This window comes from Gigantopelta aegis, unplaced genomic scaffold, assembly GCF_016097555.1.
Source record: "Gigantopelta aegis isolate Gae_Host unplaced genomic scaffold, Gae_host_genome ctg2620_pilon_pilon:::debris, whole genome shotgun sequence".
In the NCBI taxonomy this organism is placed as follows: Eukaryota; Metazoa; Mollusca; class Gastropoda; order Neomphalida; family Peltospiridae; genus Gigantopelta; species Gigantopelta aegis.
Window position 1 is genome coordinate 40431 of NW_024532973.1, and position 17532 is coordinate 57962.

The 17532-nt window shown below is 36.6% G+C and overlaps 2 protein-coding genes across 2 annotated transcripts; both read right to left on the reverse strand.

Annotated features, from left to right (window-relative positions):
• Positions 1 to 579: 579 nt before the first annotated feature.
• Positions 580 to 11574, reverse strand: LOC121391545 (deleted in malignant brain tumors 1 protein-like). Its single transcript, XM_041523134.1, has 19 exons — positions 11427 to 11574; positions 10764 to 10931; positions 10550 to 10711; positions 9752 to 9910; positions 9322 to 9480; positions 8675 to 8890; positions 8093 to 8254; positions 7875 to 8039; positions 7296 to 7454; positions 6865 to 7023; positions 6105 to 6809; positions 5844 to 6011; positions 5630 to 5791; positions 5412 to 5579; positions 4827 to 4985; positions 4604 to 4778; positions 3011 to 3062; positions 2576 to 2641; positions 580 to 672 (listed from the first exon to the last, which is right to left on the reverse strand). Exons 1-19 carry the CDS (start codon positions 11572 to 11574, stop codon positions 580 to 582), a joined length of 3405 nt encoding a protein of 1134 aa, XP_041379068.1.
• A 1-nt stretch (position 11575) lies between these two features.
• Positions 11576 to 16810, reverse strand: LOC121391546 (deleted in malignant brain tumors 1 protein-like). Its single transcript, XM_041523136.1, has 10 exons — positions 16789 to 16810; positions 15949 to 16482; positions 15690 to 15857; positions 15258 to 15425; positions 14455 to 14625; positions 13889 to 14188; positions 13227 to 13394; positions 12795 to 12962; positions 11990 to 12160; positions 11576 to 11724 (listed from the first exon to the last, which is right to left on the reverse strand). The coding sequence occupies exons 1-10, from the start codon at positions 16808 to 16810 to the stop codon at positions 11576 to 11578; spliced, it is 2019 nt and encodes a 672-aa protein (XP_041379070.1).
• Positions 16811 to 17532: the final 722 nt, after the last annotated feature.

The following is a 17532-nucleotide window of genomic DNA, read 5'->3' on the forward strand; positions in this document are numbered from 1 at the left end:
ACTGGATGCTCCAGATGTTACTAATGGCCATTATTACATCCTACATGAGCATAATCATAACGACTTTCAATACCTGCTATAAATTTTACCTTTTTTTTTTTGGGAAAAAACCCCCCAACCTATTCGTGTTCATCTACTTTACTACTTTAATTAAGTAACTATTGAAGAGCGGCCCTTTCATTAATCTTATCACAGTAACCTTGGGTGTCCCATACACATATAATATCACCTGCTAGTAACATCTTTGGTTACTGGTGAGGTATACAGGTCCACAATTCTTTACCGCTGAACTAAGAAAAGTATCAATTACTGATAATATCAACTGTTTATGGCATAACATCTCCTAATACACCTGTAACTGTTTGGGCTAGACGTGTAGGATGACTACACTATTTATATTAATTGAAAAAAACGCTGACAATGAGTGAAGCACCGTGGTGTCGATGCTCAAAGTTATACACTGCTGCGCGTTGAGGCTGACACACTATATGTTAAACGCAGAACAGCGATATTTTCGTGGGAAAACTTTTACACATATCCAAAATCTGTTAACCGTTTTCTGCAGATCTTCTTCATTTATCACAACACAACATCCTTTGTGCCCTCTATGGCGTACTCTGTGACAGTTTTTGCTTCTAACATTAAAGGATCTGTCCTATCCAACTTCTCCACCTGTCCATTGTAACAGTAAGTTCTTATAACAGAAATTTGTCCTCAAATTGTTGTGTTTGTTTAGGCTCCAGCACTGCATTTTCCAATTAAACTTGGTCTTCTGTAGTGGTCAAGAGTGTGGAACTTGGACAGTAAGGTAATATATTTAGAATAATACAAAAAATATGTAATACTCCTTTATATGTAGTCCTGATTCTTCTGATGCTAAAATATCTGACATTATATAATACTATTGTGTTTTCAAGGTGACACACTCGTGTGGTGGCTGTTAAATACAAAACAACCACTTGCTAATGCACGTTTCAATGTAATCCCAAATGAGTTTGATCAAGTGACCCTTCAGAGCTCAGCTCTTTGCTCTGGGAAATCCACAATGGCCGCCACCATCCTTGTTACATACAAGATTGCGGTCTGAATTCTACCACGACACTCCACTATCAGTATTGTTGGTGTTGACCACTTACTGTTGATCTTCTTGTACTGTTAAAGGAGCCACTAGTTTGATGAAGAAGTTGTGAAACAACGGTGTTACTACTAGTAGTATCAGGTAGAAGCAATGCTGCTGCTCTATCAGGTAGCAGCATCAGCACTGGTATTGCTGGTACTGGCTGTGTACTGACGTAGTAGTGCTTTGTTTGGTTATTGGATTGGGTTTGCGATTGGTGCTATTGGTCGTGTTGGTGTTATGATTATTGTCCTCGTCTTTATTGTATGTGGTTTGTTCGTCGTATACTAAGAAAATACCAGCTGGAAATGCAGGGAAGTTAGCTATTATAGATTATGCATTGAAATTAACAGCTCAGGCCAAGTACTATCTTTATTGTCTCCAAGCTAAAACTAAAAATCCGAAATTAAACTAATACTAATGAGCATCTCTTTGTAAATAGTAAAAAGATATAATGGGCTTTTCCAATTCGTATGTCCTTCTCCAGAGGTAACGAAGACAATATTAGTCCGCACATAGTGAAGTACTGTTCATGATGATGACTTAGTTTCAAGAGCTCTAAATGATATCTGAAGACATTGATGACAAAGCCAGTTGGTCAGGTAAAAAGATCTCAAAATTCTTTTGCATTATTATTCTATTTTTTACTTTAATACAGGCTGATGAAGGTCAAGTCTACATTAACATGCGTTAAGAACAAACAGCACACTATCAACCCTACCTTAAAGACTGTAGATAAAAACTATATGTATATTAATATTATACACTTTTGCTGCCTGCAACTTATATATTATATTTTCTATAGTAATATTATTTTAAGTATAATTATTATTTATAAACATTTATTGGTGCAGTGGTTAGAAAAGAATATCATACCAAACTCTTTCAGGACAAAATAATCTTACCTTTGATTGTTGCTTAGAGGAATACATACTTGCCCTTCAGTACAGTAATATCATTTTTATTTCTTCTAACACTTTTTTAAAACCTTGGCATGTAGATGTTTACATCATATTCACATGTATAATATAATTTTTAAGACACATCTCATTTTGTCAAATTAAGCTTTTATAAAATTTCGACTTTTATATCTTGTCATTAAACAGCTAAAATCCAATTAAGATAAATTTTTGTTAACCACATATATGTAGTAGTTTTTATATAGTAAAAGAGCACATTAACAGTCTACACTTATATAGCACATACTATCATTAAAAATACTATCACAAAGTATATAAAAGCAATATAGTTATGTGTATAACAGCTAGGTACATGTTTCTTTTAGAAGTTACAAATCAAATGTGTCAGATTGTCTCTACAAAGAAAAAGCAATATGAAAAATAAATTAAAAGAGCTTAATTAATCTTACCAAGTTTTTTTTCATCTTTGTCGTTTAATAAGTTCATAAATCACCAGGATGGCCTCTCCAGGGACAGAATTCAGCCCATTTACCAATACCTTGGGAGTAACTGTCACATATGGGTTAATATTAATTGGATTATCTTGAGCCTCTGCTTCTCTCATCTGATATTCAAACAGATATATTAATTGTTAATTGGTTGCTTCATAACTCACCTTTTCTAATGCACTTTTCAGACATAACAGACTCCTGATTAATTTGTTTCCCATGCCCTCTTCATTTTCGTTTCCTTCTTCTTCAGTATACCTGAATGTACCATGTAGCACTAGAATGCATCTTGTTTGTGTATGTTACAGCTCACGGCTACAGAGAAATATAATGTTATTTATTTAAAAGTATTTTCACTTACTCTTGTCGATCATATGCAGTTTCTAGGTAATATTTTCTTCACGATATGTTCTTCTCACAACAAAGATCACCACAATAACAATAACTAATATGATTGGTTCACTACTGCAATAAAAAAATCACACCTCCAGCAAGCCTGCAGCATTGCCTTTTTGACTACTTGGATTCACAATATATCTACAAAAAAAGAACAACATTTACTAATAGAATACAATGGCACTCACCATCTTCATAAACAAAATCGCTGATTTTACCAACTCCAACTTTAGTAACGGCAGCATACGTCACTCCATATTGTTCCCCAACTTGTAAACACTCCAATAAGGATATAGGAAGCATTAGCAGTGCATTGATTTGTAATCCCGACTAGTGACTATCCACAGGAAGATAAACTAACTGATATACAGGATAATTCCTTGTGCCTCAACAATAGTCAATGGGGTCCATGATACATTGAGAGTTGTACTTTGATACGAACTACTTGCTAGATTTCTAGGAGCTACTGTAATACAAAAAAAAAAAAAAAAAAAAAAAAGACTATAAAACAAGATAGATATTGATCAAATTGTATGTGTATTATGTTATTTTATGAAATATGGATTGGACTTATTTCATGTAGGTTTTTATAATATATTTTCTGCTTTGTACAGAAGATGAATAACTTACGGTTTTTCTGACGTGAAGAAAGTTTTATTGAGTGGCTGGCCTTGGGCCACTATCACTTACCGCACGAATTGTGACTGTATATGGAGTATGAGGCTCTAAAATCAGAAATCAGTGCAAGTAAGGATGGAAGTTCTTTTTTACTTACCTAGTGCATTGACCACCTTGAATCAATTGTTGTTGGTTGCCAGAATGTGAAAATTTGTGAAGTTCCTTGTTTAATCCCATCTTTGCACTATCAGCGAGTATTGTGTTACAAAAGTGCTATTTTGTGGGTTTCCATGAGACATGTACGGAGTGTATTATGATAGGGATAACTTCAAATTTTTTGTACAGGTCCTGGGACTGTTATTAAGAGAATGTGGCAATCATAAAGTACACGCGTGCTGTTCAATTTGTATACCTGCTGTTGGACTAGGATAGGAGATACAGTTGAGACAGTGACACGATTATGAGGATGGCATCATATACTAGTAACAGATACAGAACTAGAAATATGGAAGTTGTTGATGGAGTAGGTGTTGACGCTGTACTCATTAAGACAGAGGTAGACATCATGGATGTAGTTGATGGAGACACTGTAGTGGTTGAAACAGGGACTAGACACATCATGGAAGTAGTTAATGGAGTGGATGTTTGACACTGTCACTCATTTAGACAGAGGTAGACATCATGGATGTAGTTGATGGAGACAACTGTAGTGTGGTTGAAACAGACTAGACATCATGGAAGTAGTTATGGAGTGGATGTTGACACTGTACTCATTAAGACAGAGGTAGACCTCATGGATGTAGTTGATGGAGACACTGGTATGGTTGAAACAGGACTAGACTCATGGGAAGTAGTTAATGGAGTGGATGTTGACACTGTACTCATTAAGACAGAGCTAGACATCATGGAGTAGTGATGGAGACCCTGTAGTGGTTGAAACAGACTAGACATCATGGAAGGAAGTTAATGGAGTGGATGATTTGACACTGTACTAATTAAGACAGAGGTAGACATCATGGATGTAGTTTTGATGGAGACACTGTAGTGGTTGAAACAGGACTAACATCATGGAAGTAGTTAATGACATGACTCCAGCATCTTCAAAATGAGTACAGTCACTTGTATCAGGATCATAAGGACAGTCTGTTAAGGCAGACTCACTACCACCACATTGTAGATTGTCCATTACTATGGGTCCACTACCTTGACCATAGAAAGCAAATGAATAAGCAACAGCACCTAAAAACAAAGACAGAATATTTTATATCACATTTTAATAACACATACCTTCCCAATCATATCCTAGTTGTCGACAGACAACACGTGCTTCAGAAACTCCCCACAAATCATCACAAACTGTTCCCCATCTTCCTCCAAGACATACTTCAACACGACCTTCTGTTTCATTACTTCCACCAACAAGACGTACATCGGTCTCATTGCATTCTGCAGCAGCACAACGAACTGAGGCATCCTCAAAATGAATACAGTTGTGATTGGGATTGTAGACACAGTTCACTAGGCTAGTTTCATTACCAATACATTGTACATCATCCATATTAATAGGACCACTACCAACACCAAAGAAACTTAGTGACAATGCTTGAGCTCCTAGTTACATATATTTTCTAATGAAAATTAAAACAATTTAATATATTTACCACTTGAAGGGAAACCTAGTTGACTGCAGACAACCTGAGCATCTTCAAATGTCCAGAAATCATCACATACAGTGCCCCAGTAACCATCAATACAGACTTCTACTCTACCCTCCGTTACCACATTACCACCAACTAGTTTGACATCACCATGTGTACACTCAGCTATTCAAAGTAATATTAATATATCTTTCAGTAGAATACACTCTCTTACTTCCTGGTCCATTACATTGGACACCAGCATCCTCAGAATGACCACAGTTATCAATGGAGACATAACTACAGGCTAACAAACTGGATTCGGATCCTGTACACTGTACATTGTCCAAGTAGATCTCACCAATACCTTGACCAAACGTTGCACTACTGTGAGCAACAGCTCCTATTAAATTACAACACTTTAATGATGATGATTTATTGATATAAATTAACCTTGTACAGGTAATCCAAGTTGTCTACAAACAACTTGAGCATCTTGATTTCCCCACAGATCATCACAAACTGTACCCCAATTCCCATTCAAACAGATCTCTACTCGTCCTTCAGTGTAGTTTTGACCTCCAATAAGTCGAAGTTCACCTTCACTGCAGTTCACTATGGTAACATATCAATGTAATATTATCACTTGTAACTAGTGAATACTTACCTGGTCTTTGAATACATACAACACTAGCATCTTCTCGATGGACACAGTTATGTGTGGCACTGTAACTACAATCAGTTAATGCATTCTCTGTTCCACTACAGAAGACATTGTCCATGTTAATAGCACCAGTACCAGGTCCAAAATATGCATTACCAATTGATGTGGAATCTATACAATAAGATTAAAATATATCATTATTTAATATAAAATAACTAGTCAATAATGATTAGATTTCTGTTTTCTATATTAGTCTTAACTCACTAGTAGTTGGATATCCTAGTTGTCTGCAGACAACTATGGCATCATTAGTATTCCAGAAATCGTCACATACAGTTCCCCAGACACCATTTAGACATACTTCCACTCTACCTTCACTCTCTACAAGACCATTAACTAAACGAACATCAGTGCTGTTACAACTAGCACTCTGACACATCACACCAGCATCCTCAAAATGAATACAGTTATGATATGACAGGTAAGTACAGTTGAATAGAGAGTCTTCATCACCTGTACATTGAACATTGTCTAGTAAAATAGGACCAGTGCCTTGACCAAAATAAGCACTGCCATATGCCACAGCACCTGTATTAAAGGAATTATAATATGTGATGACACTAATAGTAAGTATAAATATACCAGTGTAAGGGAGACCTAGTTGTTTACAAGCAACTTGAGCATCAGGATATCCCCAGAAATCATCACACACTGTACCCCAAGTCCCTCCAACACAAACTTCAACTCGTCCTTCCATTTCATTATTTCCACCAACTAGACGGATGTCACTGTTATTACATTGAGGAGTAACTCCACATGTCACACCAGCATCTTCAAAATGACCGCAGTTGTGATCAGAAATGTAGGTACAGTTAATGAGATAATCTTCATTTCCAGTACATTGGACGTTGTCCATGTTAATGAGTCCAGTGCCTTGTCCAAAGTAAGCATTAGTGCGAGCAATAGCAGCTGTAATGTTTAAAATTGCAATATTTTCTGTTTTAAATGTAGTAAATTTAGTTACCTCCATCAATTCCTAATTGGTTGCACACAACTTGGGCATCATAGATATTCCACAAGTCATCACATACAGTACCCCAGGTTCCTAATACACACACTTCAACACGTCCCTCGTTATCATTTGTTCCTCCAACTAGACGTACATCTCCATGAGTACATTGTGCTAAAAGATATCAGAACATATAAAACTTGTGTTATTAAATCTTGTTAATTACATAGACTAGGTGCACACATGACTCCAGCATCTTCAAAATGACTACAGTCACTTGTATTTGGATCATATGGGACAGTCTGTTAAGGCCAACTCACTACCACCACATTGTAGATTGTCCATGTTTATTGGTCCACTACCTTGACCATAGAAAGCAAATGAATAAGCAACAGCACCTAAAAACAAAGACAGAATACTTTATTTCACATTTTAAAGACACATACCTTCCCAATCATATCCTAGTTGTCGACAGACAACACGTGCTTCAGATACTCCCCACAAATCATCACAGACTGTTCCCCATCTTCCTCCAAGACATACTTCAACACGACCTTCTGTTTCATTACTTCCACCAACAAGACGTACATCGGTCTCATTGCATTCTGCAGCAGCACAACGAACTGAGGCATCCTCAAAATGAATACAGTTGTGATTGGGATTGTAGACACAGTTCACTAGGCTAGTTTCATTACCAATACATTGTACATCATCCATATTAATAGGACCACTACCAACACAAAAAAAACTTAGTGACAATGCTTGAGCTCCTAGTTACATATATTTTCTAATGAAAATTAATTTAATATATTTACCACTTGATGGAAACCTAGTTGACTACAGACAACCTGAGCATCTTCAAATGTCCATGAATCATCACACACAGTGCCCCAGTAACCATCAATACAGACTTCTACTCTACCCTCCGTTACCACATTACCACCAACTAGTTTGACATCACCATGTGTACACTCAGCTATTCAAAGTAATATTAATATATCTTTCAGTAGAATACACTCTCTTACTTCCTGGTCCATTACATTGGACACCAGCATCCTCAGAATGACCACAGTTATCAATGGAGACATAACTACAGGCTAACAAACTGGATTCGGATCCTGTACACTGTACATTGTCCAAGTAGATCTCACCAATACCTTGACCAAAAGTTGCACTACTGTGAGCAACAGCTCCTATTAAATTACAACACTTTAATGATGATGATTTATTGATATAAATTAACCTTGTACAGGTAATCCAAGTTGTCTACAAACAACTTGAGCATCTTGATTTCCCCACAGATCATCACAAACTGTACCCCAATTCCCATTCAAACAGATCTCTACTCGTCCTTCAGTGTAGTTTTGACCTCCAATAAGTCGAAGTTCACCTTCACTGCAGTTCACTATGGTAACATATCAATGTAATATTATCACTTGTAACTAGTGAATACTTACCTGGTCTTTGAATACATACAACACTAGCATCTTCTCGATGGACACAGTTATGTGTGGCACTGTAACTACAATCAGTTAATGCATTCTCTGTTCCACTACAGAAGACATTGTCCATGTTAATAGCACCAGTACCAGGTCCAAAATATGCATTACCAATTGATGTGGAATCTATACAATAAGATAAAATATGTCAATATTTAATATAAAATAACTAGTCACTAATAATTATATTACTGTTTTCTATATTAGTCTTAACTCACTAGTAGTTGGATATCCTAGTTGTCTGCAGACAACTATGGCATCATTAGTATTCCAGAAATCATCACATACAGTTCCCCAGACACCATTTAGACATACTTCCACTCTACCTTCACTCTCTACAAGACCATTAACTAAACGAACATCAGTGCTGTTACAACTAGCACTCTGACACATCACACCAGCATCCTCAAAATGAATACAGTTATGATTTGATAGATAAGTACAGTTGAATAGAGAGTCTTCATCACCTGTACATTGGACATTGTCTAGTAAAATAGGACCAGTGCCTTGACCAAAGTGAGCACTGCCATATGCCACAGCACCTGTATTAAAGGAATTATATATGATGACACTAATAGTAAGTATAAATATACCAGTGTAAGGGAGACCTAGTTGTTTACAAGCAACTTGAGCATCAGGATATCCCCATAAATCATCACACACTGTACCCCAAGTTCCTCCAACACAAACTTCAACTCGTCCTTCCATTTCATTATTTCCACCAACTAGACGGATGTCACTGTTATTACATTGAGGAGTAACTCCACATGTCACACCAGCATCTTCAAATGACCGCAGTTGTGATCAGAAATGTAGGTACGTTAATGAGGTAATCTTCATTTCCGTTACATTGGACGTTGTCCATGTTAATGAGTCCAGTGCCTTGTCCAAAGTAAGCATTAGTGCGAGCAATAGCAGCTGTAATGTTTAAAATTGCAATATTTTCTGTTTTAAATGTAGTAAATTTAGTTACCTCCATCAATTCCTAATTGGTTGCACACAACTTGGGCATCATAGATATTCCACAAGTCATCACATACAGTACCCCATGTTCCTAATACACACACTTCAACACGTCCCTCGTTATCATTTGTTCCTCCAACTAGACGTACATCTCCATGAGTACATTGTGCTAAAAGAAATCAGAACATATAAAACTTGTGTTATTAAATCTTGTTAATTACATAGACTAGGTGCACACATGACTCCAGCATCTTCAAAATGACTACAATCATTTGTATTTGAATCATATGGGCAATCAGTTAAGGCCAACTCATACCAACACATCGAAGATCATCCATGTTTATTGGTCCACTACCTTGACCATAGAAAGCTGATGAATAAGCAACAGCACCTAAAAACAAAGAAAGAATACTTTATCTCTTCATTTTAAAGACACATACCTTCCCAATCATATCCTAGTTGTCGACAGACAACACGTGCTTCAGACACTCCCCACAAATCATCACAGACTGTTCCCCATCTTCCTCCAAGACATACTTCAACACGACCTTCTGTTTCATTACTTCCACCAACAAGACGTACATCAGTCTCGTTGCATTCTGCAGCAGCACAACGAACTGAGGCATCCTCAAAATGAATACAGTTGTGATTGGGATTGTAGACACAGTTCACTAGGCTAGTTTCATTACCAATACATTGTACATCATCCATATTAATAGGACCACTACCAACACCAAAATAGCTCAGTGATAACGCTTGAGCTCCTGATTGTAAGTACATATATGTAAGATATCAAGAAAACAATTTACCTCCTGATGCAAAACCTAGTTGATTACAGACAACTTGAGCATCTTCAAATGTCCATGAATCATCACACACAGTGCCCCAGTAACCATCAATACAGACTTCTACTCTACCCTCCATTACCACATTACCACCAACTAGTTTGACATCACCATGTGTACACTCAGCTATTCAAAGTAATATTAATATATCTTTCAGTAGAATACACTCTCTTACTTCCTGGTCCATTACATTGGACACCAGCATCCTCAGAATGACCACAGTTATCAATGGAGACATAACTACAGGCTAACAAACTGGATTCGGATCCTGTACACTGTACATTGTCCAAGTAGATCTCACCAATACCTTGACCAAAAGTTGCACTACTGTGAGCAACAGCTCCTATTAAATTACAACACTTTAATGATGATGATTTATTGATATAAATTAACCTTGTACAGGTAATCCAAGTTGTCTACAAACAACTTGAGCATCTTGATTTCCCCACAGATCATCACAAACTGTACCCCAATTCCCATTCAAACAGATCTCTACTCGTCCTTCAGTATAGTTTTGACCTCCAATAAGTCGAAGTTCACCTTCACTGCAGTTCACTATGGTAACATATCAATGTAATATTATCACTTGTAACTAGTGAATACTTACCTGGTCTTTGAATACATACAACACTAGCATCTTCTCGATGGACACAGTTATGTGTGGCACTGTAACTACAATCAGTTAATGCATTCTCTGTTCCACTACAGAAGACATTGTCCATGTTAATAGCACCAGTACCAGGTCCAAAATATGCATTACCAATTGATGTGGAATCTATACAATAAGATTAAAATATGTCAATATTTAATATAAAATAACTAGTCAATAATGATTAGATTTCTGTTTTTTATATTAGTCTTAACTCACTAGTAGTTGGATATCCTAGTTGTCTGCAGACAACTATGGCATCATTAGTATTCCAGAAATCGTCACATACAGTTCCCCAGACACCATTTAGACATACTTCCACTCTACCTTCACTCTCTACAAGACCATTAACTAAACGAACATCAGTGCTGTTACAACTAGCACTCTGACACATCACACCAGCATCCTCAAAATGAATACAGTTATGGTTTGATAGATAAGTACAGTTGAATAGAGAGTCTTCATCTCCTGTACATTGGACATTGTCTAGTAAAATAGGACCAGTGCCTTGACCAAAATAAGCACTGCCATATGCTACAGCACCTGTATTAAAGGAATTATATATGATAGCACTAATAGTAAGTATAAATATACCAGTGTAAGGGAGACCTAGTTGTTTACAAGCAACTTGAGCATCAGGATATCCCCAGAAATCATCACACACTGTACCCCAAGTCCCTCCAACACAAACTTCAACTCGTCCTTCCATTTCATTATTTCCACCAACTAGACGGATGTCACTGTTATTACATTGAGGGCAACTCCACATGTCACACCAGCATCTTCAAATGACCGCAGTTGTGATCAGAAATGTAGGTACAGTTAATGAGGTAATCTTCATTTCCAGTACATTGGACGTTGTCCATGTTAATGAGTCCAGTGCCTTGTCCAAAGTAAGCATTAGTGCGAGCAATAGCAGCTGTAATGTTTAAAATTGCAATATTTTCTGTTTTAAATGTAGTAAATTTAGTTACCTCCATCAATTCCTAATTGGTTGCACACAACTTGGGCATCATAGATATTCCACAAGTCATCACATACAGTACCCCAGGTTCCTAATACACACACTTCAACACGTCCCTCGTTATCATTTGTTCCTCCAACTAGACGTACATCTCCATGAGTACATTGTGCTAAAGAAATCAGAACATATAAAACTTGTGTTATTAAATCTTGTTAATTACATTGACTAGGTGCACACATGACTCCAGCATCTTCAAAATGAGTACAGTCACTTGTATCAGAATCATATGGACAGTCAGTTAAGGCAAACTCACTACCACCACATCGTAGATCATCCATGTTTATTGGTCCACTACCTTGACCATAGAAAGCTGATGAATAAGCAACAGCACCTAAAAACAAAGACAGAATACTTTATATCACATTTTAAAGACACATACCTTCCCAATCATATCCTAGTTGTCGACAGACAACACGTGCTTCAGACACTCCCCACAAATCATCACAGACTGTTCCCCATCTTCCTCCAAGACATACTTCAACACGACCTTCTGTTTCATTACTTCCACCAACAAGACGTACATCGGTCTCGTTGCATTCTGCAGCAGCACAACGAACTGAGGCATCCTCAAAATGAATACAGTTGTGATTGGGATTGTAGGTGCAGTTCACTAGGCTAGTTTCATTACCAATACATTGTACATCATCCATATTAATAGGACCACTACCAACACCAAAAAAACTCAGTGATAACGCTTGAGCTCCTGATTTAAGTACATATTCTAATGAAAATTAAAACAAGAAAATATATTTACCACCTGAATGGAAACCTAGTTGATTACAGACAACTTGAGCATCTTCAAATGTCCAGAAATCATCACATACAGTGCCCCAGTAACCATCAATACAGACTTCTACTCTACCCTCCGTTGCCACATTACCACCAACTAGTTTGACATCACCATGTGTACACTCAGCTATTCAAAGTAATATTAATATATCTTTCAGTAGAATACACTCTCTTACTTCCTGGTCCATTACATTGGACACCAGCATCCTCAGAATGACCACAGTTATCAATGGAGACATAACTACAGGCTAACAAACTGGATTCGGATCCTGTACACTGTACGTTGTCCAAGTAGATCTCACCAATACCTTGACCAAAAGTTGCACTACTGTGAGCAACAGCTCCTATTAAATTACAACACTTTAATGATGATGATTTATTGATATAAATTAACCTTGTACAGGTAATCCAAGTTGTCTACAAACAACTTGAGCATCTTGATTTCCCCACAGATCATCACAAACTGTACCCCAATTCCCATTCAAACAGATCTCTACTCGTCCTTCAGTATAGTTTTGACCTCCAATAAGTCGAAGTTCACCTTCACTGCAGTTCACTATGGTAACATATCAATGTAATATTATCACTTGTAACTAATGAATACTTACCTGGTCTTTGTATACATACAACACTAGCATCTTCTCGATGGACACAGTTATGTGTGGCACTGTAACTACAATCAGTTAATGCATTCTCTGTTCCACTACAGAAGACATTGTCCATGTTAATAGCACCAGTACCAGGTCCAAAATATGCATTACCAATTGATGTGGAATCTTTGCAATAAGATTAAAATATATCATTTTTTAATATAAAATAACTAGTCAATAATGATTAGATTTTTTTTTTTATATTAGTCTTAACTCACTAGTAGTTGGATATCCTAGTTGTCTGCAGACAACTATGGCATCATTAGTATTCCAGAAATCATCACATACAGTTCCCCAGACACCATTTAGACATACTTCCACTCTACCTTCACTCTCTACAAGACCATTAACTAAACGAACATCAGTGCTGTTACAACTAGCACTCTGACACATCACACCAGCATCCTCAAAATGAATACAGTTATGAGATGACAGATAAGTACAGTTGAATAGAGAGTCTTCATCACCTGTACATTGGACATTGTCTAGTAAAATAGGACCAGTGCCTTGACCAAAATAAGCACTGCCATATGCCACAGCACCTGTATTAAAGGAATTATATATGATAGTACTAATAGTAAGTATAAATATACCAGTGTAAGGGAGACCTAGTTGTTTACAAGCAACTTGAGCATCAGGATATCCCCAGAAATCATCACACACTGTACCCCAAGTGCCTCCAACACAAACTTCAACTCGTCCTTCCATTTCATTATTTCCACCAACTAGACGAATGTCACTGTTATTACATTGAGGAGTAACTCCACATGTCACACCAGCATCTTCAAAATGACCGCAGTTGTGATCAGAAATGTAGGTACAGTTAATGAGGTAATCTTCATTTCCAGTACATTGGACGTTGTCCATGTTAATGAGTCCAGTGCCTTGTCCAAAGTAAGCATTAGTGCGAGCAATAGCAGCTGTAATGTTTAAAATTGCAGTACTTTCTGTTTTAAATGAAGTAAATTTAGTTACCTCCATCAATTCCTAATTGGTTGCACACAACTTGGGCATCATAGATATTCCACAAGTCATCACATACAGTACCCCATGTTCCTAGTACACACACTTCAACACGTCCCTCGTTATCATTTGTTCCTCCAACTAGACGTACATCTCCATGAGTACATTGTGCTACAAGAAATCAGAACATATAAAACTTGTGTTATTAAATCTTGTTAATTACATTGACTAGGTGCACACATGACTCCAGCATCTTCAAAATGAGTACAGTCACTTGTATCAGGATCATAAGGACAATCAGTTAAGGCAGATTCACTACCACCACATTGTAGATTGTCCATTACTATGGGTCCACTACCTTGACCATAGAAAGCAAATGAATAAGCAACAGCACCTAAAAACAAAGACAGAATATTTTATATCACATTTTAAAGACACATACCTTCCCAATCATATCCTAGTTGTCGACAGACAACACGTGCTTCAGACACTCCCCACAAATCATCACAGACTGTTCCCCATCTTCCTCCAAGACATACTTCAACACGACCTTCTGTTTCATTACTTCCACCAACAAGACGTACATCGGTCTCATTGCATTCTGCAGCAGCACAACGAACTGAGGCATCCTCAAAATGAATACAGTTGTGATTGGGATTGTAGGTGCAGTTCACTAGGCTAGTTTCATTACCAATACATTGTACATCATCCATATTAATAGGACCACTACCAACACCAAAGAAACTTAGTGACAATGCTTGAGCTCCTAGTTACATATATTTTCTAATGAAAATTAAAACATTTAATATATTTACCACTTGAAGGGAAACCTAGTTGACTGCAGACAACCTGAGCATCTTCAAATGTCCAGAAATCATCACATACAGTGCCCCAGTAACCATCAATACAGACTTCTACTCTACCCTCCGTTGCCACATTACCACCAACTAGTTTGACATCACCATGTGTACACTCAGCTATTCAAAGTAATATTAATATATCTTTCAGTACAATACACTCTCTTACTTCCTGGTCCATTACATTGGACACCAGCATCCTCAGAATGACCACAGTTATCAATGGAGACATAACTACAGGCTAACAAACTGGATTCGGATCCTGTACACTGTACGTTGTCCAAGTAGATCTCACCAATACCTTGACCAAATGTTGCACTACTGTGAGCAACAGCTCCTATTAAATTACAACACTTTAATGATGATGATTTATTGATATAAATTAACCTTGTACAGGTAATCCAAGTTGTCTACAAACAACTTGAGCATCTTGATTTCCCCACAGATCATCACAAACTGTACCCCAATTCCCATTCAAACAGATCTCTACTCGTCCTTCAGTGTAGTTTTGACCTCCAATAAGCCGAAGTTCACCTTCACTGCAGTTCACTATGGTAACATATCAATGTAATATTATCACTTTTAAGTAGTGAACGCTTACCTGGTCTTTGAATACATACAACACTAGCATCTTCTCGATGGACACAGTTATGTGTGGCACTGTAACTACAATCAGTTAATGCATTCTCTGTTCCACTACAGAAGACATTGTCCATGTTAATAGCACCAGTACCAGGTCCAAAATATGCATTACCAATTGATGTGGAATCTATACAATAAGATTAAATATGTCAATATTTAATATAAAATAACTAGTCACTAATAATTATATTACTTTTTTTATATTAGTCTTAACTCACTAGTAGTTGGATATCCTAGTTGTCTGCAGACAACTATGGCATCATTAGTATTCCAGAAATCATCACATACAGTTCCCCAGACACCATTTAGACATACTTCCACTCTACCTTCACTCTCTACAAGACCATTAACTAAACGAACATCAGTGCTGTTACAACTAGCACTCTGACACATCACACCAGCATCCTCAAAATGAATACAGTTATGGTTTGATAGATAAGTACAGTTGAATAGAGAGTCTTCATCACCTGTACATTGAACATTGTCTAGTAAAATAGGACCAGTGCCTTGACCAAAGTGAGCACTGCCATATGCCACAGCACCTATATTAAAGGAATTATATATGATAGTACTAATAGTAAGTATAAATATACCAGTGTAAGGGAGACCTAGTTGTTTACAAGCAACTTGAGCATCAGGATATCCCCATAAATCATCACATACAGTACCCCATGTTCCTTGCACACACACTTCAACTCTTCCCTCATTTTCATCTGTTCCTCCAACTAGACGTATACCTCCATCAGTACAACCTGCACAGAAAACAAAGATAAGAACATTCAATTGTTGTTTTTAGTTCTTTACCAGGAGACACAGGAGATGGAGAAGGACTTGGTGCTATAGAAATAAAATATAAGAGTGAATATAGATTGCCTGTATGAACTAAAATTTTCTTTTTTTGAGGAGTGAAAACATGATTAGCATTATATTATAATCTATATCTACACTGCGTTCATGTGACTTTAAAAATTAGATTCACGGCAATGTTTTAATTCTCCTATCATGAATGCTATGTGACCTACTCCATATGGAATGTCATTATAACCATATTTACTTACATTGTGCATGTGTTGGACACATGATAGCAAGAATAAAAAAAAAAATAATAGACCTGGTCATTTTTTCTGACATATTCCAGCCTACAAATTAAAAAAGATCATATTTGCAATAAAAAATACAGGATTAACAGTATGACTTATTACATGACTATATTCAGTCATTAATTCTAATGGTTTCTTAGTTGAAAGCTTAAAATTGCAGCAAAATAATAAGTAAATACATCAGACTGACTCTAACTAAATACTTAGGGTGAGAATGAAATATCAACATTAATTCAACTCTTACTATCAGAATATAATACACACCTTTTAAAACAATTCAACCAATACATCTTCCATTATTAAGCATTAAATTCAGCTAAATGTAACAATTAACTATCATTATATTGGGACTGCCATATAATGACACAGAAACAGAACTGAATTTTTGCTACATTTATTCATGTCATAATTAAAGTCTCTAGATATAATGATCCTTTACAGTACAATCATGCATACATTCAAAGTTGTTGATTTTTTGGACATTGTTTATAAACTTATATCTATTCCATTTAAGTCTGGAATAATAGGAAATTATAACTTTTGTTTTATTTTTCATATCCATTGAGAGATACTATTGTGACAACAATAGAAACTGAACTGAAACTTTGCACATTTTGTATGTAATATGTTAACAGATTTAAATATTATAATTTCAGTATATATAACTTTATAAAAACAGTTGTACTGGCCATACAATAACGC